Below are 23,870 nucleotides of genomic sequence, written 5' to 3'. Positions count from 1 at the left end.
GTATTATTTTCCCCTCGACCTTTCCTCAGTAAATAGACTGAACCAACAAGTCTATTCGTCTCCCCGGGGGACTTACTCTAGTCCACAGCCTCTGACTCCCAAAGAGTCTGAAGTGTTCCCCAGCAGTAAGTGGTTTATAATAGGCATTGTATATATAAGTATATAAGCAGTAGCAAGCAGAAGCAATATTTGGCACACTTTCTTGTTCCTCCAATCATGTCATGAGACGGTATGTGTGTAAAGGCAAAGGTCAGGTTCCTCAAGCAAGTGCCTCGCAAGCGCATGATCCCATTATCACCAGTGATCAGGTTAAATAACTCAAACAATTGAAACGCAATCGCATGATTTTGTTATCGCAAACAGTCAGCTTCCTCAAAATGAGTGACTAACTTCGTTATCACAGCTGCAACAGAACCTAGTATTTTCCCACTCAACGCTGTAATTTTCCACTAACTTACGCAGTAAAAGCCAAACTCGTCATATCTGACACCCTTTATGTAAAAAAAAAAGTTGCCCCTTTGGTACCTATTACATCTTTTCCCCCTCACCTTAAACCTATGTCCTCCGGTTCTTGATTCCTCTACTCTGGGTAAAAGACTGTGCATTTAATAATAATAATAATAATACATTTTATTTATGGGCGCCTTTCAAGAGTCTCAAGGACACCTTACAAAAATTTAGCAAGTAGAGGAAAAACATGTAAGCCGAATGAAATAAATAGTAGAGACATGACTAGTACACAAATTAAAGACAGAATTCAATTCAAAACACAATATGAGGCAATTCAAGCACAGATGAAAAGGGAGGGGGACGTGGGGCTAAGGATAGGCAGAGGTGAAGAGATGGGTCTTGAGGCAGGACTGGAAGATGGTGAGGGACACGGAATTGCGGATCAGTTGGGGGAGGGAGTTCCAGAGCCTGGGAGCTGCCCTGGAGAAGGCTCTGTCCCCAAAACTGCGGAGGTTGGATTTGTGGATGGAGAGGAGACCGGCTGATGTGGATCTGAGGGACCGTGAGAGTTGGTAGGGGGAGAGGAGGTCAGTGAGATATGGGGGGGGCCAGATGGTGGAGGGCTTTGTAGGTGAGGACCAGGATTTTGTAGGTGATCCGGTGGGAGATGGGAAGCCAGTGAATTTGTTCGAGGACTGGAGTGATGTGATGCCACGATTTGGTGTGGGTGATGAGTCGGGCGGCTGCGTTCTGGACCAGTTGGAGTCGGTTGATGTAGGTGGAGCTGATGCCAAGGAGAAGTGAGTTGTAGTAGTCCAGTCGGGAGGAGATGAAGGCATGGATGAGTCTTTCAGCAGTGGGAGGTGTGGGAGAGGGTCTGATTTTGGCGATGTTGCGGAGGTGAAAGAAGGAGGTTTTAATGACATGGCGGATGTGAGGCTCAAGGGAGAGGGTGGAATCAAAGATCACGCCAAGGTTGCGGGCCTGGGGAGATGGGGAGACAGTGGCGCCGTCGATGGTGAGAGTGGGGTTATTGATGTTGCTGAGTGTGGATTTGGAGCCTATGAGGAGGAATTCTGTTTTATAGCTGTTGAGTTTGAGGAAATTATGTTGCATCCAGGTTTTTATAGCTGACAAACAGGAGTTGATATGGGAGAGGGGGGGGTTGTGGGGGGATTTGGTGCCGAGGTAGCTCTGGGTGTCATCGGCGTAACAGTGGAAGTCCAGGTTGAAGTGACGGAGTAGCTGACCAAGGGGGAGGATGTAGATGATGAAGAGGAGGGATGAAGATGAAGAATATTTACCCTAAATATTCCCCTCATGATCTTATAAACCTTAGTTTGATGCAGCTTGATGAGTAAGTGGAGATGAGCGTTGTCAATGGCATCCACATCCCTGGAATGAATCTGTGTGAGCATGAATATGAGTGTTTGCTGGTCCAACTGAATGCTGGGAATGTTTCCCAAAGCTCATTCTGTCCATTGTGTAGAAAGAGAACAGCGGCTCGCTGTACAACCACATCCTCTGTTGATAAAATTGCACAAGGGATGAGTGATTCTACAAATGCATTTCCTTTTCTTCATAGTAGGAGGATGTACCACTATCACTTGCTGTGAATCTAATTCACAGAGGGGAAAATAGCCTTGGATCCAGGGTCGGATCAAATGGTTAGGTCACACTGGCGGAACAAAGCATCAAGTGAATCAGTTATCAAAAGGATGTGTGATAATAGTATCTGTGTGTCTGTGCTGGCGAAACATAAAAGCTTCAAGCTCCTCACAGATTAGACCACAGACCTTTGACGTTACCGATGCAGTGCGACGTTGTTGGAAGCGCAGTTTATCAGATGGAATATTAACTTAGGGCCCTCTATGCTTGTTCATGTGGAAGTATTAGATCTCCTGGGAATAGTTGAACAAGATATTGTTGAGTGTTATTGGTCAGATCAATAAAACAGATTATTCATTCATGTCTTTGTCTTGTACACAAATGATCACTGTGGGCTGCTTCTGCTGTCCTAAAGGCATGAAAGGCACAATGTGAATGCAGCTTCATTGTCACCAAGATGCTATCTTTCTCCTCTTTCACGGAGAATGACCTTTCCAAGTGCGCCACGGGAAGGACATTGTACCAGATAATGTGGCGGCTCAGAGAGTGGGGCTAGAAATTACTCTTGAATCCTGGGGTGCACTTCGTGGGGCGAGGAGGAGGAGTGGAGAGGAGGGAAGGGGGAGTAGTCAAAGTAAAATATTAATCTGTTCATCTTTGTGTGCAACTTTCCCCTTGTTACAACATTGATTAGTGAAACTAAAATGAATCGAGTTTCAAAGTAACCTTAGCAAATTTGCAGATGACACAAAGCTGGGTGGCAGTGTGAAATGTGAGGAGGGTGCTATGAGAATGCCGGGTGACTTGGACAGGTTGGGGGAGTGGGCAGATGCATGGCAGATGAAGTTTAATGTGGATAAATGTAAGGTTATCCATTTTGGTAGCAAAAACAGGAAGGCAGATTACTATCTAAATGGCATCAAGTTGGGAAAAGGGGAAGTACAACGGGATCTGGGGGTCCTTGTACATCAGTCTATGAAAATAAGCATGCAGGTACAGCAGGTAATGTAGAAAGCGAATGGCATGTTGGCCTTTATAACAAAAGGAATCAAATTTAGGAGCAAAGAGGTCCTTCTGCAGTTGTACAGAGCCCTAGTGAGACCACACCTGCAGTATTGTGTGTAGTTTTGGTCCCCTAATTTGAGGAAGGACATTCTTGCTATTGATGGAGTGCAGCGTAGGTTTACAAGGTTAATTCCCGGGATGGCGGGACTGTCATATGCTGAGAGAATGGAGCAGCTGGGCTTGTACACTCTGGAGTTTAGAAGGATGAGAGGGAATCTCATTGAAACATATATGATTGTTAAGGGCTTGGACACACTAGAGGCAGGAAACATGTTCCCGATGTTGGGGGAGTGCAGAACCAGGGCAGCCACAGTTTAAGAATAAGGAGTAAACCATTTAGAACGGAGACGAGGAAACACTTTTTCTCACAGAGAGTGGTGAGTCTGTGGAATTTTCTGCCTCAGATGGTTGGAGGCAGGTTCTCTGGATGCTTTCAAGAGAGAGCTAGACAGGGTTCTTAAAAATAGCGGAGTCAGGGGATATGGGGAGAAGGCAGGAACGGGGTACTGATTGTGGATGATCAGCCATGATCACATTGAATGGCAGTGCTGGCTCGAAGGGTCAAATGGCCTACTCCTGCACCTATTGTCTATTGTCTATTGTGCATAACTTTTCCTCTGCTTAGTTGTTGCATATTAATTTATGTTTGAATGTCTCATTCTTAAGCTCCAAATTCTGTCTGTGTGCGTGTGCATGTGTGTGTGGCCTGAGGAGAATAGAAATACAACACGGGGTTAGAATGGTTACCTCCGATTTTTGTGGTGTTGTCCAGGTGTTTCTATGAGGCGAAACACAATAAATGCAGTGGGGGACAGGGCTTTCGTTTGTGCAATGAAAGGGTGATGGCAGCAAATGAAGTTGTGTGACCGTGTCATTAGTAAACCTATATTGCTGATTTGATGCTTGAGTTGGCATTTTCCCAATCGATAGTCTGCGCTCTTGCATATGGCTGAATAGATGCTCTGAAGCTGAAGAGACTGAGAATGACAGCATGCCATTAATGCGTGCACATCATTTTCACCACCTCTTACTGCTCTGCCCTCTAGTACAACAGAGAGACTTCCAGCCCCTGTGTCTAATGGTGTATGACTGGCAGCAGCACATGAAATGGATTCTGATGCACGATAGAGTCATAGAGTGATACAGTGTGGAAACGGGCCCTTCAGCCCAACTTGCCCACACAGGCCAATATGTCCCAGCTACACTAGGCCCACCTGCCCACGTTTGGTCTATGTCCCATCCAAACATTCTATCCATGAGACAGAGTCTGAAGAAGGGTCTTGACCCGAAACATCACCTATTCCTTTTCTCCAGCTTAATGGATTTTCTCCAGCTCTCCGGATTAATGCACAATATCCTCCTGCAGGAGTAGTGCCTTCATCCTGTAGCAGGTCATCATGCTAAATGCATCTGAGCCAATGCCACAAATCAAAATGTGGTTGCAGAATGACAAAGCCTAATGATTAACAGTCCAACCATTATATGTAGCATGCACCCAATAAAATCAGTGAGATGTGGCAGAGCAAACCATCACAATGCTGATACAGTGGCTGCATGGTCTTGTGTGTAGAAATGAGGAACTGCAGATGCTGCTTTGCAAAAAAGACACAAAGTGCTGGTGTAACTCAGCAGGTCTGGCAGCATCTCTTGAGAACATGGAAAGGTGTGAGACTGAGAGTGGGTTCCGACCCGAAACGTCTCCAGAAATGTTGCCTGACCCATTGAGTTATTCCAGCACTTTTAGTTTTTGTCTGGTCTTGTGTGCTTGGCAGGACTTGGCAGAGGTAACTTCAGGATAGGTTGTGACTACCTTTGTGCAGTAGAATTTTATGAGCATATACTAGCTCATGCCATCATGCCTTTTTCTTATAAACCACTTGGGGAGCAACAGAAGACCAATGGTCAAGATCTATCTGCAAATTTCATTTGTACATGATACCAATAATTCCACACCAAATTACACATTATCAGTGCTAATGATGTAACCAGTACTTAAATAGTAAGCAAATATAAGAGAAGGGACAAGACCCTTAAGGGGTCAGAATAAATATCACCTGCATGGAGACAGAAGGCCCGTGAGGATATCTTCAAGACTCAGTAAAATAAGTGATCACAGAAATAATGAATGGAGTGAAAATTGATGAAAGGAAGTTGTAGAAAGGTTGCTGATGCTGAAATTAAACAAGTCATTTATTTGTGCTGGATAGGATATAGGCCAGGTTGTTGAAGGGAATGAAAATGCAGATTGCAGGATGGCTTCTCTACCGATCCACTGCTCCTTTATTACAAGGAGGAGACGGCAGACTGAAATGGCAAGGCAATACCTTAGATAGACACAAAAAGTGAGAGTATCTCAACGGCTCGGGTAACATCTACGGTGAAAAGGTATAGGTGATGTTTCGGGTCAAGACACTTACATCACCTATTCCTTTTCTCCAGAGCTGCCTGGCACCTATCAATGGCTGCCTCGCCAACAGTCTGTCTCGGCCTTTTCCTTCTTTGTTGTTTTTTAGTACGTGTTAAATGTTTTAGTGCTCTTTAGCTTGTTTTATGTGTGTGTGTGTGTGTGTGTGTGTGTGTGTGTGTGTGTGTGTGTGTGTGTGTGTGTGTGTGTGTGTGTGTGTGTGTGTGTGTGTGTGTGTGTGTGTGTGTGTGTGTGTGGGGGGGGGGGGGGGGGGGGGGTAGGGGGAAACTTTTTAATCTCTTACCTCTACGGAGATGCAATTTTTTCCCATATCGTATCACCGTCCGCACTGCGGCCATAACATCGCGTAGCAGGCGGCCTCTTGCTGGGGACCCACTTCGGGAGATCCAATCGCGGGGTGTCTGTGGACTTAACATCATGGCGTTCGCGGACCCCGGTTAGGGGCCATCTTTGGGAGCTCCAACTGCTTCGATCGCCCCAAGGCGGAAGGTTCGACTGCCCTGACCGCGGGAGAATAAAGGGGGAAGAAGATAAGACTTTAATACCTTCCATCACAAGTGAGGGACGTGGGGAATCCGCTGTGGTGAATGTTTATGTTAACTTTTATATAGTTGTGTGTCTTGTTGCTTTGTACGGTAATCGAGTTTCACTGTACCTTAATTGGTACACGTGACAATAAACAGACCCTTGAAACCTTTGAGTTACTCCAGCTTTTTGTGTCTATATTTTTGGTGTAAATCAGCATCCGCAGTTCCTTCCAACACATAAGGTAATACTTTGTTCAGACAGGAATACCAATAATTCATCCAACACTATACTGGTCATTTTAACCTCCTAGGTGGCAAAGAAATTGCGTTAAGAAAAGATAACCAAGTTAGATTTGTTTGATGAACCTGATTGGATTTTTCAATGAGGTGACGGGAATGCAGTAAAAGTTGTGTGTATTTTCAGGAGGTGCTTGATGCAGTCCCATACAATATGGTAGTTAGCAAAACCATCAAAAACAGAACAAATGAGTCAGTGGCACCATGCCAACAAAACTGACCTAATAACAGAAACGGCTGAACTGTTATTTCTTTGGTTGGAGGACTTAATATTAATGATTTGGAAGAGGGAATGAGAAGCAACACTAGCAAGTTTGTGAATGACACAAAGCTGGGTGGCAGTGTGAACTGTGAAGAGGATGTTAGGAGGTTGCAGGGTGACCTGGACAGGTTGAGTGAGTGGGCAGATGCATGGCAGATGCAGTATAATATAGATAAATGTGAGGTTATCCACTTTGACAGCAAAAACAAGGGGGCAGATTATTATCTCAATGGGGTTAGGTTAGGTCAGGGGGCGGTACAGCGAGACCTGGGCATCCTTGTACACTGGTCACTGAAAGTTGGCTTATAGGTACAGCAGGCAGTGAAGAAAGTTAATGGAATGTTGGCCTTCATAACAAGAGGATTTCAGTATAGGAGTAGAGAGGTTGTATAGGGCTCTGGTAAACCCACATCTGGAGTATTGTGTACAGTTTTGGCCTCCTAATTTGAGGAAGGACATCCTTGTGATTGAAGCAGTGCAGCATAGGTTCACGAGATTGATCCCTGGGATGGCGGGACTGTCATATGAGGAAAGATTGAAAAGACTAGGCTTGTATTCACTGGAGTTTAGAAAGATGAGGGGGGGTCTTACAGAAACATATACAATTATAAAAGGACTGGACAAGCTAGATGCAGGAAAAATGTTCCCAATGTTGGGCGAGTCCAGAACCAGGGGCCACAGTCTTAGAATAAAGGGGCGGTCATTTAAGACTGAGGTGATAAAAAAAAATTTCACCCAGAGAGTTGTGAATTTATGGAATTCCCTGCCACCGAGGGCAGTGGAGGCCAAGTCACTGGATGGATTTAAGAGTGAGTTAGATAGAGCTCTCAAAAAGGAACTAAGTTGATGTGTTGCAATGTGTTCTAACATTGAGTGAACACTGAGTGGCTGATATTTGTGAGTGACATGATGAGTTTGGGTATTTACATTGGAAGATTTTGTCTGATGTTTCCCAATAAAGCCACAAATAAACAAGTCTGGATATGCCTGACTTCTGAATGTGATGTTTAAGAAAGAACTGCAGACGCTGGAAAAATCGAAGGGAGATAAAAATGCTGGAGAAACTCAGCGGATGAGGCAGCATCTATGGAACGAAGGAGTAGATGGTGTGATGTAGTTACTTCATCTAACTTTTGCTGTAAGAATTAATTTGTCTTTACTACAAACTCTGCCTTCATTAATTAAAAGAGTAATTGTTGCATGGGAAGGAAGAGGTATTGACTCATTCCATGTAAATCAAGTAAATCCAAAGGGTTTAAAGTGGGAATGATATGTGTTTCTGTTCCAATTTGTAATGCATCCCAAATTAATCCTGGTGTTATGAAGAAAGGACTGTTCAGTAACTAGTCTGAACATGTACATGGCTTACTATCAACAGGAAGTCACAGACAGCCTGACTAAAATTGTGTAACTTCCCTTCTGAATTTCTGGTTTTCTAAAGTGCACCAGCATAATTCAGGCTTCTTGGGGCTGAGTGCCAAGTACATGTTGAGTCTTGTATCAAATTGCACAAGTTGTTTGGTAGGGAACGTTTCTTTTTGTTGTTTGCTTTCTCTGAAGGCCCCAGAGACTAGAGGAGTTGGCCTAGGTGCCCCATGATTGGATGCTGAACCAGTGATGTTGGGTCAATTGACAGAAAGTTGGAGGATGGTGATGAGTGGTGAGAGGAAGAAGTATTTTTGCTTGAGCAGTGCTCCATAAGGCTGCATTGATGAAGAATGGGCACAGTGTTGCAGTCTGTGGACCTGCTCCCCTGCATCAGTCTGGACCTCGGTGCTGTTTAGTTTATTATTCTCATGGGTACAGAGGTGCAGTGAAGAGCCTTTGTATGCATGCTATCTAGTAAACAAAAAACCATACATGAACACAATCAAGTCATCTGCAGTGTACAGATAAAGGGTACAACATTTAGTGCAAAATAAAGTTCATGTGAAGCTTGCACCTTCTTCATGTGATCTGTTGGATATCCTCCCACATCCTGAAGAAGGCTCTGGAGGCCAAATCAGTGGATATATTTACTGCACCCACAACATGGAGTCAGAGTCCATGGATTCTAGACCCATTTGAGCACAATATCAAGCCCACTGCGTCCAAGCTGTACTGAGGGAGTGCCACTGGTCTGAATTGTCACCATCTGGACGAGATTAGTTTAGTTTAGAGATATAGTGTGAAACGGGCCCTTCGGCCCAACGAGTCCATGCCAATCACAGATCACCCGTACACTAGTTCTATGTTATCCCACTTTCACATTTGGCATTTTAGGGGTAATTTGTAGAAGCCAATTCACCTACAAACCTTCATACCACTGAAATGTAGGAAACCGGAGCACCTAGAGAAAACCGAAGTGGTCATAGGGGGAACGTACTATGTCTCACGAACATCACCCAAGGTCAGGACTGAACCTGGATCTCTGGCGCTGAGTGGCCAGATGTTTTGTTACGTCCACAGATGACGGTATCAGTTGTGTTTGTGACGGTAGCTTAAAGAAGAGAGGTTGGCTTGGACATATAATAATCAAGGCTATTCTTTTGGAGTCACTGGATTTTATATTCACTTTTGTTCAAATATAGTGCATCTGACACCACAGAAATTCCTCGAGACTGCATTGAATTATCAACCTAAATAGAATAGGATTGCCCTGCAGTAGAAGATAAATTCAGAACCTCTGCCTCAGTGTCGAGGCAGCTTTAATCTTTTGTTCGTATATGGTCAGGTCTCAGTGTAACTTCCAAATACTGAGTCAGAAATGAAGCCTGTGACTTGTTATTTAAGATTGCATTCAAGCTCAAGTCTTGCCGTTTCACACCCTTGTTAGAGATACCAGATCTCTTTTTGTTTCCTCATTTTGTCAAGAATACCAAACTTATCTGATTTTGTTGCTTTCTTCATCGATGCTGATACATTTGATTTGTTACTTGGGTCAAGGTCGACCAACATGAGAATGTTTCTGCATTCAAGGACTGTCTATTAATGCTGTGAACAATGCTGCTCACGTCAATTTTACTTTACTGCAACTTGATGTGTGGCTTGCCAAATATGTATGCATCATCTCCATATTTGTGGTTAGGTCTTACAGTATCAAGGAAAGGCAGTCGAAAAAAGAATTACCTCAACTCCAGTTAGAGTTAAGATTTTTACAAAGTGCAAGACAACTTAAGCTTCAGCAAACATTTCAAGAAATGTTTTAGAGAACATTTTAAAGATAAAAAATAAGCCCTGTTTGCTTTTGCTCTGACAGAATTCTGAGTCGGGTTTCCTCTGCTGCAGTTGCTAATTGCTTCAGCCTTTCAACTCCTGCCCTTGCAGAGGTTGCAATATGCTCAGGTTGAGATGTTTTGTGTGCTGTTGCTGGATGCCAGGAAGTAATATTGCCTCAAACGTGGTGTTTATTAAAAGCAGGGCGAGCAAGTTGTGCACTGTGACATATGAAGGCAATGCTAGACTAGCCACAACATTCCCACTTCCCACTCAACTTATCTGGACTGCCCTAATGAAAAATAAATAATCAACTCTCTAGCCGCTGGCAACAAAAATCGAGATCCATTGCAGCCAAGGTGTACCTGGCTGAGCCAATTTGCCCGTTTTCACAAATGCTTTTGTGTTTAAGTCATTTATTTTTGTTGACAGCGACAAGAAAGAGTTGATTATTTTTCATCGGGGCCGTGCAGACAAGTTGAGTGGAAAGTGGGAATGTTGTTGCTAGTCTGGCATTGCCTTCATATGTCACAGTCCACCATTGTGCCGAGAAGATTGTTGATGTGCCTTCAGAAGGCACCACAGTGGCGCATCAGTTGGAGCTGCTGCCTCACAGCGTCAGAGACCCAGGTTTGATCATGACCTGGGGCACTGTCTGTGTGGAATTTGTATGTTTCTTCTGTGTCCTCGTGGGTTTCCTTCCACACCCTAAATACATAGGAGTTTGGAAGTGACTTGGCCTCTGTAAATTGCCCCCTATAGTGTGTGGGGAGTGGATGAGTAAGTAGGAGAAATGGGTGATCCATGGTCGGCGTGGGACGAAGGCCTGTTTCCATTCTGTATCTCTAAACTAAACGGAACTAACTTATTGTAGAGAAGGATTTGTCCCCTATCCTCGCTGATTGGGGTCTATTGAGCAGGAAGTCAAGGATCCAGTCGTGGAGATGAGTGCTGACTCCCGTGAGTTTGGTGATGAGCTTGTATGGGATACTGTTCCTCCATCCTGTCCTTGCTGCCCGATGAAGAGGCACAATCTTGGCATGTACCACTGGAAAATCAGCCTCCGGCCATCCTAATAACTTGCATCATTCTGGCTCAGTTCATGCACTTGCACACAATTTAGTGAATATTAGAATTAAACTAATATTTAATAAATATATTATTTTAATATTAAATTATTAATATTGAACATAGAACCCTATGTTTTAATTCAATAGCTTTTAAAACCAGAGAAATAAAAGTTTCCATCACATTAAGGAATCAACAAAATATTTAAAGTCTGAAACCAGGAACTGCAGATACTGGTTTACATATAAAACAGTCTTGGTGTAACTCTGGGTCAGGCAGGGAGAAGTGCCGTTTTGGGTCTGGATGTTGGCTATACAGACTGGGGGGGGGGGAGAAATCCAGAAAAGAGGTGGGGGTGGGACAAAGCATTACAAGTAATAGGTGGATACAGATGAAGATGGGATGAAAAGAAGACAGAGTGAAAGATAAGGAGAGAAGGGGAGTGGAATGTGAAGCCAGGGGAAGGGTGAGAGGGGATGTGGGGGAGGGTGGGAGGTAGCGAGCAAAATAGAAGGGAGAAAAATGAGGGGTGGGTTGTTACTGAAAATTGGAGAATTCAAAGTTCATACACTTTCATTCAATGAAGAATACTTGCTTAGGAGACGAGCATCGTTTTTTGTTCATTTTGTCTAATCAACAGTTCATCATGATTGAGGAAGACTTGTTTCCACTCCAACCGATATGCTGGAAGAACTCAATCAGTCAAGCAATAATGGAACTAATGGAACCAATAATGCATTTCGTTGTCTCTGTACTGTACACTGACAATGACAATTAAAATTGAATCTGAATCTGAATCTGAACAAGAAACCATGAGGAGATATGGACCAATGAAAGTCTTATCTTGTTTAGTTTAAATGTAGATACAGCATGGAATGTTTAAATGTAGATACAGCATGGAAACAGGCCCTTCGACCTACCAAGTCCACGCTGACCAACAATCACCTGTTCAATTTACAGAGGTTAATTAATCTACAGACTTCCATATCTTTGTAATATGGGAGAAAACCAGAGCACCCAGAGAAAACCCACGTGGTCACAGGGAGAACGTGCATATTCTGTACAGCCAACACCTGTACTCGGGATCGAACCCAGATCCCTGGCGCCTGGCGGTGTAAGACAGCAGCTCTTATGCTACGCTAATGTCCAGTACTGTACTTCTAAATAACTTCCACTGTGTGCATGTTTTCATGTGGATGTGCATGCTGAATGACTGCTCGTGGAGATCTGCTGCATCTTTACCCTTAAGGGCCTGTCCCACTTACGTGTCCTTGGCGCACGGGCATGGTATGGCGCGCGGGGTTCCGAAATTTTTGTGGTGAACGAAATCTTCGCGAGCCAAGGTCCTGCCGCGTAACTGACGGCCAAAGTGGGACAGGCCCAAGACCCTGGCACGACGCAACGTTTCACCTCCAACAGCAGCAGAAGCAGGCAAACGATCGCCGAGCTCGGCCTGGGGCTCACGGCCGTTGCGGAACCGGATCCCCCCCCACTTCTACCCCCAGAGTGGGGCCAAGAAAATTGAAGATGGACACAAAATGCTGGAGTAACTCAGCGGGACCGGCAGCATCTCTTGAGAGAAGCAATGGGTGATGTTTCTGGTCAAGACCCTTCTTTCAGACTGAAGAAGAGTCTCGACATGAAACATCATCCATTGCTTCTCTCCAGAGATGCTGCCAGTCCCGCTGAGTTACTCCAGCATTTTGCGTCCATCTTAGAATGACGTCACGCACTCCAGATGGCTGTGCAGGCGCTTGAAATCACATGCGACCTTCGGGGGACCGTCGCGGCTCAACACGACTATGAGGTCGCGTAATTAGCGTGCCAAGGACACGTAAGTGGGACAGGGGCTTCATACTCCGCTACTCAGCCTGTTGTCCTGCATAAAGACAAAGTGTTCCAAATGAATATAGGGTACTGTAAAAGTAAACAGAAAGAGTCATAGATCTTGAGGAGATACCTGTTATACTCAAACTAATAAACCATTGTGCAATTCAGATGATTAGATTGGTTTCCAAGCCTGCAGAGCTTTGGAAACTTTGAGAGCTGATAATAAAAGATAAAATGCTGATTTACAAATAAGACAGTGTTGGAGTAACTCGGCAAGTCATGCAGCATCCCTGCAGAATGTGGATTGGCAGTGTTTTGGGTTGGGATTCTTCTTCAGATTGTGAAGGGAGGAAAGAAAGCTGGAAGAGAGAAGGTGCAGGACACAGCGTGGCAGGTGATAGGTGCCCATCGGAGAGAGGAGGAGTACCTTGAAATTTCACAGTGGGGCTGTCAAAATGTAGAAACAAGGAACTGTAGATGCTGCTTTACAAGAAAAAAACACAAAGTGCGGGAGTAACTCAGCAGGATTGGCAGCATCTCTGGAGAACACCTACCACACTTTGTCCTGCCTCTCCTCTCTCCAGCTTTCTCTAGCCCCCTATAATCAGTCTGAAGAAAGGTCCCGACCCAAAATGTAACCCATCCATGTTCTCCAGGGATGCTGCCTGTCACCCGCTGAGTTACTGCAGCGCTTTTGTGTCTTTTTATTTGCTAATAAGCCTGATCTTCGTATAATTTGTATTTTTATCTGGTTACAAGCTGAACACAATGTATACAATTTGATACATAATCAGAGAACTGAATGATATGAAACTAGAGGTTTACAAAATCTGCTGGCAAAGATTACAGTGCCTATGGTGCAATTTTCTGTTATAGTAGAGTAGTTAAGGGCCCCGTTCATGACCTAATTCGCGACCTCTGCCGAGTTTGCCCTTGACTCATACTCGCAGCATGGTCGTCACGAGGTTGTAGGTAGGTCGTAGGTAGGTCGTGATGCTAATCGTAGGTACTCGTGGCATCAAGTGGGTCGAGGCGTTTTTCTAGCCTGATGAAAAATGTCCACGAGTAAAAAAGATCGTAAATTAGGTCGTGAAAGTGGGACAGGCCCTTTATGCGGCTGGGCTAGAATCCAAGAATGTGTAAATAAAATGTCTAAATAAAGCAATAGATTTGCGAGTTAATGCTGGGGCCGGTGGGGTGGGTGGAGTCTGCTTGGGGCAGGAGACTGTCACATCAACCACTTATGGCATGTACTATTTTATAATGAAGAACAATCATTATGTTCAGGCACCATGAATGCTGATAGGCATGTTAAATAATGCATCAAATCCATGTTGAATTTGAATCCCAGGCCACAACATGATTACACTGATCAAAATCAAATGAGAAATGGAAAGGATAAGTAGTCAAGGAAAGGGCAGATGGATAATTGGAAGAGATCCACAGACCAAAATGTCTGGTCGAAATAGGAAGGGCTAACAATGAACCTCACTGGATCAGGGACAGTGCCATTACTAATAGCATTTTGATTATAAAGTGAAGTTTACTGAAAAACTGGTGTAATTGGAAGCTATTCACTGAAAGCAGCGAATTTTATCTAAATAAAATGAATGGGCTTAAAATTTCACAGTAAGTGAAATCAAATTTAGTACAGACATGGGATGGAGGGATCTAGACCATGTGCAGGCAGATGGGGATTAGTTGAAATTGGTAGCATGGTGGGTACAGACATCGTGGCTGACCGCCTATTCTTGTGCTGTACTGTTCTATGCCTTGTGCATGAAATTGGTGAGTTTGATCAACTGGTATATTTATGGGTCAATAGTCAAGCAACAACCTGCAACTTCTGAGCTAATTCTGGTGAAAGTTGAAATTTTGAAAGAACTCCACAATTAAAAAGGGGATAATTGGACTCGGCAAACTGAAATAGTGAAAGTGAAGGAAAATTTTAGAAGAGATTGATGTGGAAATAATGTTTAACACCAGTGTGTTTGTTTTTCCAATCTTACATCATTAGTTGATCTGGCCCAACTGTGTGTATACGTTGATAAATGGCTGTTTAGAAATGGTGATTTATAAAAAATCAATCTCTCTTATTTCCACCAGGTCCCTGAGATAATCAACGCAATCCGTCAAGCTGGGAAGACAGTCTCTCAGGAAGGGGCCCAAATCCGCATGCATGAAGATGACTCATTTGCTCAGAAGTATGAAGTCCTATTTGTGGGGAAGGTGACAGTGGCACACAAGAAAGCTCCTCCAGCACTGATCGATGAATGTATCGACAAATTCAACCTCCTCCGGGAACACGACGAGGATGATGCACAAGGAGCGCTTGCAGAGAAAGGGCCAGAGAGACCACCAGCAGAGATCTCACTGTCGTTACGCTCCAAACTATTGGTACCGTTGTCGCAGAAGAGAAACAAATCTGCTCCTTGGCTGACGGTTCAACATGAGCCTCTGGCTGTCCCGTCACAGGGTACTTTGGAGAAATGTAAATCGCTGGATGGGAGCAACACCTTGAACTGTGATGGAGCGGAGAGTGGTGGCTTAGTGGATGCCATGAAACGTGCAGCTAGTGTGCCCAATTTTGTGCAGCCAACAAATATGAAGGCAAATAGGACAATGCTGTTCACGGTAATGTCTGGTTGATCTCTTGCAGTTCTACTGTACCTGTATGCCTCAGTCAATCCTTTAAATTAGGAATACCCAAAGGGTATGCATCAACTTGTCTTTATTTACAGGTACTAAATGGTCATTGTAAGTGCGATAAATGGATGAATCAAATATTCTCTTGCAGCATTCCTGGTTTTCACCCACACCTGGGACCCTGCCTGATTCTGGAGCTCTGCCACCATGTTATGATTTTGGTTCAGTTTGCTGGTTCATTCCAACCCAGATCACCTCTTGCAGGAGAAGGAGTGGTTTCTACGCCGCTCCACATGTTGAGCAGAGAGATTAGCTCACACTTAACTGTGGTTGAAGATTGATGGCGCACTGAAGCTCATCATTCACAGTTCCCAAAGTCCTGGGATTTATCAGTGCAGTTTGCATCAATGATAATACAAACAATCTGAGAATATCAGTAAGTGTTTTGATCCCATTATAATGGTTTCAATATTAAATCTATTGTGGATGGCAGTCAAACCAAATTGCCTATTATTTCTAAATACTTGCATTTGTTCAAAGGTGGAAATTATATTTAAAACGGATTCTCAGTTAATCCATGGACAAATTAATTGTGTTTTCAAGTACAAACATTGATTTAAATTCTGATTGGAAAGCAAAGTTTAAAAAAAAAAAATGCAAACATGATCAACTGCAAATTTATTGTATAGAAAAGTTAACAAAAGGCAAGTATTCTGGCTTGGAGTCTTTTTCTAAGAATCTTTGGCAAATAAGGAAATGTGGGAGAAGGAGGAGGAGACTTGTTGCTTGAGCACCAAGTTGTTCCTCAAGCATAATATGGTGATGCTTGGGTATGAATTATTTCTGATTTATAGAAGTAGTTGTGCATTTACAGACAAATATCGACCTCTGCAATGCTCTGTCATACATGTTGTGTGTGGCATCTTTGCTGCTCTCCCTTTTTAGATATTGAGAGTTACTTCTTGCCAGCTTCTTTATGCATTGCATTAAAACAAAGTGTTAGGAGATCAAGGAGGGCTGTACGAGATGCGTTCACAGCTGGATGGAGTCTTGGGTCCTTTTAGCACCTAGCTTTTTTCCTGAAGAGTGGCCAGCACGACAAATTAAATCCAAGCTGACCACCAAGCTGAGAGCCATGATCAACGAGTCCAGAATCCCCAATGTTACCATAGAACGCTTGAAATTGGAATATAAGCAGTTTATGGAAAATAAGAAACTAATTTTGGTTAATTCTCCGCAACTGTAGAAGGAAACTGAGCAATTGAGTTGGGGAAGTTTCAGAGGCTCCACAACTATTACCAGCAGATAATTGCTGAATTATATCCTTCTCCTACACTGAACCTGCTGCTCGTTCAATGATTCATGGTGTCAACCTTTTGTTCTCAATTGAGATCTACTTTATGTATCGACAATCTGACAGTTATTGCACTTTAGAAAACCAGAAGACTTGCTCCCCTCCCCCCACAAGTTGCAGCAAGGGCAGCCCCCCTCGGCACCATCTACCATGCCACCAGCCATCACAAAACAACACATCATCCTCTGACATTTTCACCACCTACAATGGGATTCCATCACTAATCACATCTTCCCATCTTCATCCCTTTCTGCTTCCCTCAGAGACAATTCCCTTCACAATTCCCTGGTTCACATCGCCTCATACCCAAACTACCCCGTTCCCCTGTAGGAGATGCAACACCTATACTTGTACCTCCTCCCTCGTCTCTATCCAGGGTCTCTGACAGTCCTTTCAGGTGAGGCAGAGGTTCATTTGCACCTCCTCTAACCTCATCTACTCTATCTGATCTCTCTTCGCTGAACACACTTTCAGTCTGCATTTGACCTACGAATCAAATATCGCCCTTCCCATTCCTATACTGATGAATGTCATACATGTTGTGTGTGGGCATCTTTGCTGCTCTCCCTTTTTAGATATTGAGAGTTACTTCTTGCCAGCTTCTTTATGCATTGCATTAAAACAAAGTGTTAGGAGATCAAGGAGGGCTGTACGAGATGCTTTCACAGCTGGATGGAGTCTTGGGTCCTTTTAGCACCTAGCTTTTTTCCTGAAGAGTGGCCAGCACGACAAATTAAATCCAAGCTGACCACCAAGCTGAGAGCCATGATCAGCGAGTCCAGAATCCACAATGTTACCATAGAACGCTTGAAATTGGAATATAAGCAGTTTATGGAAAATAAGAAACTAATTTTGGTTAATTCTCCGCAACTGTAGAAGGAAACTGAGCAATTGAGTTGGGGAAGTTTCAGAGGCTCCACAACTATTACCAGCAGACAATTGCTGAATTATATCCTTCTCCTACACTGAACCTGCTGCTCGTTCAATGATTCATGGTGTCAACCTTTTGTTCTCAATTGAGATCTACTTTATGTATCGACAATCTGACAGTTATTACACTTTAGAAAACCAGAAGACTTGCTCCCCTCCCCCCACAAGTTGCAGCAAGGGCAGCCCCCCTCGGCACCACCTACCATGCCACCAGCCATCACAAAACAACACATCATCCTCTGACATTTTCACCACCTACAATGGGATTCCATCTTCCCATCTTCATCCCTTTCTGCTTCCCTCAGAGACAATTCCCTTCACAATTCCCTGGTTCATGTCGCCTCATACCCAAATCACCCCCTTCCCCTGTAGGAGATGCAACACCTATACTTGTACCTCCTCCCTCGTCTCTATCCATGGTCTCTGACAGTCCTTTCAGGTGAGGCAGAGGTTCATTTGCACCTCCTCTAACCTCATCTACTCTATCCGCTGTTCTCTCTTCGCTGAACACTTACGCTCAGTCTGCCTTGACCTACGCGATCTCCCGGAAACTGCCCTTCCCATTCCTATACTGAATGTCCTGGGCCTCCTCCACTGTCAGAGTGAGGCCACATGTAGATTGGAGGAATAGCACCTCATATTTTGCTTGGGCAGCTTACACCCCAGTGGTATGAACGCTGATTTCATGCAACACCTGCATTCTCTCAACCCCCCCCCCCCCCCCCCCCCCCCCCCCCCCCCATTCCACTCCCCTAGTCATCCCACTAGTTGCGTTGTTCACATCCTTGTGTCCCTTTGTTATCACCTTATCCCTAGCCAACACTCAGACATTATGGGCTCCACCCTTCCTTGGTCATCTGTTGCCAGCCCTTCTATGTTCTGGCCTTTTCATCACTCCAGTTCCCTCCCCTCTACTTTCAGTCTGAAGAAGGGTCCCAATGCTAAATGTCACCCATCGCTTTTCTCCAGAGATGTTGCCTGAACTGCTGAGTTACTCCAGCACTTTGTGTCTATCTTTCCCATCGTTATGTCTTGTTTGGGACTTAGCGATGAATATCCGCCTCTTTGTTATTGCCTTGTGTGAACATCAGTTGTGTTTAGTAACATAGCAGTTTGAGTAATGTAAGACCCTCCCTGATGTCTTAACACATCGTGACCCTGCTATCAAGTCCTCGTGGTGACCATAAGAAGAGCTACCAGCAAAGATTGCTCTGCTCGTGAGGCAAGGTTACAGCACCCTTGGTTAATGCTGAGAAGCAAAAATATTACAGATGATTGTCTTCCGCCATATTATTTAGACAAGATTTGTTGGCAATGAATGCATTCTGCATTCCAAACTTTTACTGATAATGAAAAGAATACTTTCACACTGAGATCTACTTCAACCGCTGCCAAATTCAAAATTGATGCATTCACTCAGATCAGACTATAATAATTGTGAAATGTGGCATATAGTATGTTAGCCAAGCACAGCTGATTTGCCAGTTGTTTTTCTATCACGTTTGATCTTGCAGATCTTGTTCTCATCGCTTGTTGTGGTCGCTTTGACCCTCGCGTGTCACCTGTGCTTTTCATCCATTCGGTTCTATTTTCAATGGCCTACATCCTCAAAAATATAGGAATGTTGTTCATTTTCTTATCCCCTCTGTAATTTTCATCCCTCCGCCCCTATAGGTGTGGATGGATGTGGTCAGTGTTATGCAAGGGTTGGTAGTCACAGCATTTTTAAATGTGAATTTAACCCCATCACTGAATTGAAGATAGACACAAAATGGTGGACTCAAGTTCAAGTTCAAATTACATTTATTGCCACATTCACCAATTGATACAGTGAGATTTGAGTTACCACACAGCCATACAAATAAAAGAACACAATATGCAATAGGATTTAACATAAACATCCCCCACACTGGAATCAATGTTTCCCACTGTGAGGGGGGGCAATAAAGTTCAGCCATCTTCCTCTTTGTTCACCCGTGATTGGGGCGTTTGAGCCCTCCGCAGTCGCCGCTCTCGTTCAAGCCCTCTCGCCGGGATGGGTTCTTGGTTTGTTGGTCGTCCAAAATATTCCAAATGGAATTTAAACTGGAGGTGGTGAAGGGAGGGCTTATGACCGGAGCTCCAGCATCGGAACGGAAGAATACTCTCAGCGGGTTGGAGTTTCCGAGTTGGCCACCACTTCTTACCAGAGACCGCGGCTTCCGAAGACCACAGACCGAGCTGGATGGAGATTCAACACTGGCGATCCTCTGCAAAAGATCCCAGGACTCCGCAAGGTTATAGTCGGCGCTGCCTGGGGCTGGAAGCCCCGCAAACCACAGCTCCATGGCCCAACACTCCGGAGCTCCACACGGCGATCCCCAGTAAGGCATCGTCCCGCTCCACGATGGAATCCAGTGCCATGCCACTGCTGAGGCGCTGATCGGTCTCCGGCAGGAAAGGCCCCACCAATCCAGATGGTAGGCCGCGAGAGGGGGCCAAGATGTGGCTTGAGAAAAGACACATCTCCGACCAGGAAGTGACTGGGAAACTGTTCCCCATCTTCCCCTCCCCCACCCCCCACATAACAAAGACTAAGAAATCTTTTAAAACATTCTATCGACACACTAAAAAAAAACAAAAGGGTGAAATGACGGACAGACTGCTGGCGAGGCAGCTGATGACGTCAGTGGCACAGGCAGCGTTCCTGTCCCACTGAGTTACTCCAGCATTTTGTGCCTATCGGTTTAAACCAGCATCTGCAGTTCCTTCCCACACTGTGAATTGAAGACCACATTCAGTATACAAACAATCTGCTGCAAGCAACTGGGAAATTCCTTTTGTTAACTAAAGCATTTACAAAACATTGTTTTGAATTCTGATTTTCAGCATTAGTCACCGATTTTCTTTATTTTCCTTTAGATGTGGGAGATGTATTGTAAACATTTGTTGAACCCATCAGCGAAAAAAAAGAATGAACATTGTGTTTTAATTTCTTCCCCAGAGCAGAATAAAGGAGGGTTAAAGATGAAGTATTGTACATTAACAATGATAGGTAATTTATTGTACATTGAGGAAGGCAATAAATGAAGTCATAATGAAAGCAATGATAACCCAGACTGCACAGTTCATTTGGAGCAACTGAGAAATTACCCTTTTTTGATGAAATGCTTCATTTATTTATTTGGAATCAGATGACATGGAAGTTTAGGATATTTTGTCTGCTTTAAGAATAGAAAAAATGTCCTAAACTTCCATATATTATCTCGTTCTAAATAAATAAATTAAGCATTTTAGAAAAACAGACATTTCTCAGTTCCTCTATCATTTGACCAAATCTCTCTCTCTTCAAGATCACCCTAAAGATAGCTAATTCAAGGCAGCTGCTTACTGACCTCTTGATCTGGGCTTTAAAGATAGTTCCCTCCACACAACCCTCAAAACCCTTGGACAATTGAATGGAATAATTAAAAATGACCACCTGTTGAAGACCATCGGTCTAACAAAATAAATCACGAAATGCTGGAATAACTCAGCAGGTCAAGCAGATTCTTTGAAAGATGTAGAGAGGTGGTGTTTCAGACTGGGACCCATCTAAAGAAGGGTCCTGACCAGAAACGGCACTTATCCATGCCCTCCAGAGATGCTGTTGGACCTGCTGATTTACTCCAGTATTTTATGGGAGTTTTTTTCCTATCTAAGTAAATGAGATGAAACTGAAGTTATTTGGATGAATGATCCTTTCGTAGCTTGGTGTTTAACCTCCGCTCTTCCTTTGTGCGGATAGCCTATGACTTGAACAATGCAAATAGTCATGCTGGCAAATCACAGTGCAAATTTTCATGCAATATTATTTGCCCGAGCTGTGAGTATGCTGCCCAGATCAAGAACGGTGGAAGATTCCATGTTGTGCATTCCTACCATTATTGGTCCACTTGTGATTTGAATGCTTTCCTTTCCTTATTTTCAACCAAAATGTGTTTTGTTTTTTAGATTGGCCAGTCGGAAGTTTACCTCATAAGTCCTGACACAAAGAAAGTAACAATTGAGAAAAGCTTCAAGGAGATCTCTTTCTGTTCTCAGGTTGGTCTCCAATATGCTCACATTTCCATCTGTCACTTCCGGATGACTTAATTTCTCTACCTAGGTCTGAATCTTTAGTAAAATGTTGTATTTGGAGGTAAAAGTACAGGCAGTGAAGACATCTTGGTTTATTAGTTAATGTTGCAAATTGCAAGTGGGGTACAGTTGGAGAGAGAGTTTGTACTTTGGGTCGTTACCTCACGGAAAAGATGTGGTTCATCTGCTTGTTGGTAGGAGGGTGGCCTATGTGATCTTGGGCAGCAAAATGGTGCACGTGGTTGAGCTGCTGCCTCACAGCGCCTGAGACTCTGACTCAAAACTAACCTCAGGTGCTGTATGTGTGGAGTTTGTACATTCTCCCTATAATCACATGGGTTTCCATTGAATGCACTGGCTTCCTCTCGCATCCCAAACACCTGCAGTTTGTAGGTTAACTGGTCTCTGTAAATTGTCCCTAATGTGTCGGGAAAGGATGAGAAAGTGGGATAACATAGACTGGTGTGAACATAGTGCAGTAGTCGGCATGGACTTGGTCGGCCAAAGATCTTATTTTTCATGCTGTATCTCTCTAAACTAAACTTCTGAACTAAAGCAAAATGAATTGTAGGCAAGTGGCAAGGATGAGTATCTGATTTGGATATTTTGGTGTGGAAAGTTTCTTCAGGACCCTTCTTCAGACTGACGTTTCGGGTCGAGACCTCTTTCCTCCCACATTCTTAACCTGAAACATCACCCACTCCTTCCCTCCAGAGATGCTGCCTGTCCCACTGAATTACTCCAGCTTTTTGTGTCTATCTTTAGTTATTTTGGTATCAGTTGACCTGCTTTGTCAATTCTGATGGCTGTGATAGTCAGTGTGCTGTGGTAGACACTATGTCTCACTGTCAAGGACAAGGCAGAAGACAGTTGAAAACTTCATTTTCATTACTGCTACTTCCCTGACTGCAGCCCAGAGCGGCTGGACCTGTAGCTCTTGTACTGGGGGTGCTGCCTCAACCAGCAACTATGAGCATGGAATGATGGCATTTTCAAGGCCATCTGGGGTGCAGTGTGTTCTGTACCTACTGTGACAAGATATTCATTGGTACTATCTGCTGAATTTAACTGCTTGCAGTTGCATTCATAGACCATGCAATTAAAAAAAAAATTGTCAGTATATCTGACAAGATCTGTCAGTAGATCAGTTAGTAGTGGCGTCACGGTAGCGGCAGAGTTGCTGCCTTGCAGTACCGGAGACCCGGGTTCGTTCCTGACTACGGGTGCTGTCTGTACGGAGTTTGTACTTTCTCCCCGTGACCTGCGTGGATTTTCTCCGAGATCTTTGGTTTCCTCCCACACTCCAAAGACATACAGATTTGTAGTTTAATTGGCTTGGTATATATATATTTTTTTTTAATGTCCCTAGTGTAGGATAGTGTTAATGTGTGGGGATCGCTGGTCGGTGTGGACTCAGCGAGTCGAAGGGCCTGTTTCCGAGCTGTATCTCTAAAACTAAGACTAATCTGAATATGCCTGCATCATTTTACAGGAATTACTTTATTTGAAAAAGTTTTATTCTATCATTAATTCTGAAACAGTTGTCAAAATTGTTTGCATGATAACGTAACAAATACAGTTGTGACAAGCCTGTTTCAGAATACTTAAGCTGGCCATGAAATAATGTACAACTGAAATAGGCCATTTAGATCTTCACTGGTAACTTTATTTTCCCTTGTGAGGATCCCAATGCAACTTAATTATCCTTTCTCCCAATATCCTCACTATTGCTATACTTTGTTTTATGTTCCATACTCTGTTATGATTGCTGCAAAATACTGAACAGGTCAATTTTAAATGAAGTCTTACAAAATAATTTTATGTACTATCAAAACATTTTTTTTCCTCATTCTATAATAGGGAATTAAGTATGTGGACCACTTTGGATTCATCTGCAGGGAGAATCCAGACAGTGGAAGCTGCCATTTTGTCTGTTACGTGTTCCAGTGTACTAATGAGGCCTTGGTGAGTATATGCCCAGCTCTTAACGTAAAGTTAAAAAATACGGGGTTTGACTAGACTTTTGAAGACAGGATGAAATCTGCTAATGAATCTCATTAGTGAGTGACAATCCAGTTTTAAGATTTTGTGTGTTTTTGGTTTTATTCTGGGCTG

The 23,870-nt window shown here is 43.7% G+C and overlaps 1 protein-coding gene across 6 annotated transcripts in view; it reads left to right on the top strand.

The window, feature by feature from the left end:
* Nucleotides 1–23,870, top strand: part of tbc1d1 (TBC1 (tre-2/USP6, BUB2, cdc16) domain family, member 1) — a 253,815-nt gene that overhangs the window by 81,336 nt on the left and 148,609 nt on the right. For all 6 annotated transcript variants that reach the window (XM_055637685.1, XM_055637669.1, XM_055637677.1 and 3 more), the window contains exons 2-4: nucleotides 14,834–15,361; nucleotides 21,630–21,719; nucleotides 23,616–23,720. In XM_055637685.1, coding sequence (XP_055493660.1) covers nucleotides 14,834–15,361; nucleotides 21,630–21,719; nucleotides 23,616–23,720 — 723 coding nt within the window. The remainder of the gene's footprint in view (nucleotides 1–14,833; nucleotides 15,362–21,629; nucleotides 21,720–23,615; nucleotides 23,721–23,870) is intronic.

This window comes from Leucoraja erinacea, chromosome 1 (genome assembly GCF_028641065.1).
Source record: "Leucoraja erinacea ecotype New England chromosome 1, Leri_hhj_1, whole genome shotgun sequence".
Taxonomy (NCBI): Eukaryota; Metazoa; Chordata; class Chondrichthyes; order Rajiformes; family Rajidae; genus Leucoraja; species Leucoraja erinaceus.
The sequence above is the reverse complement of the archived record's forward strand: the minus strand, read 5'-3'. Positions and strand labels throughout refer to the sequence as shown.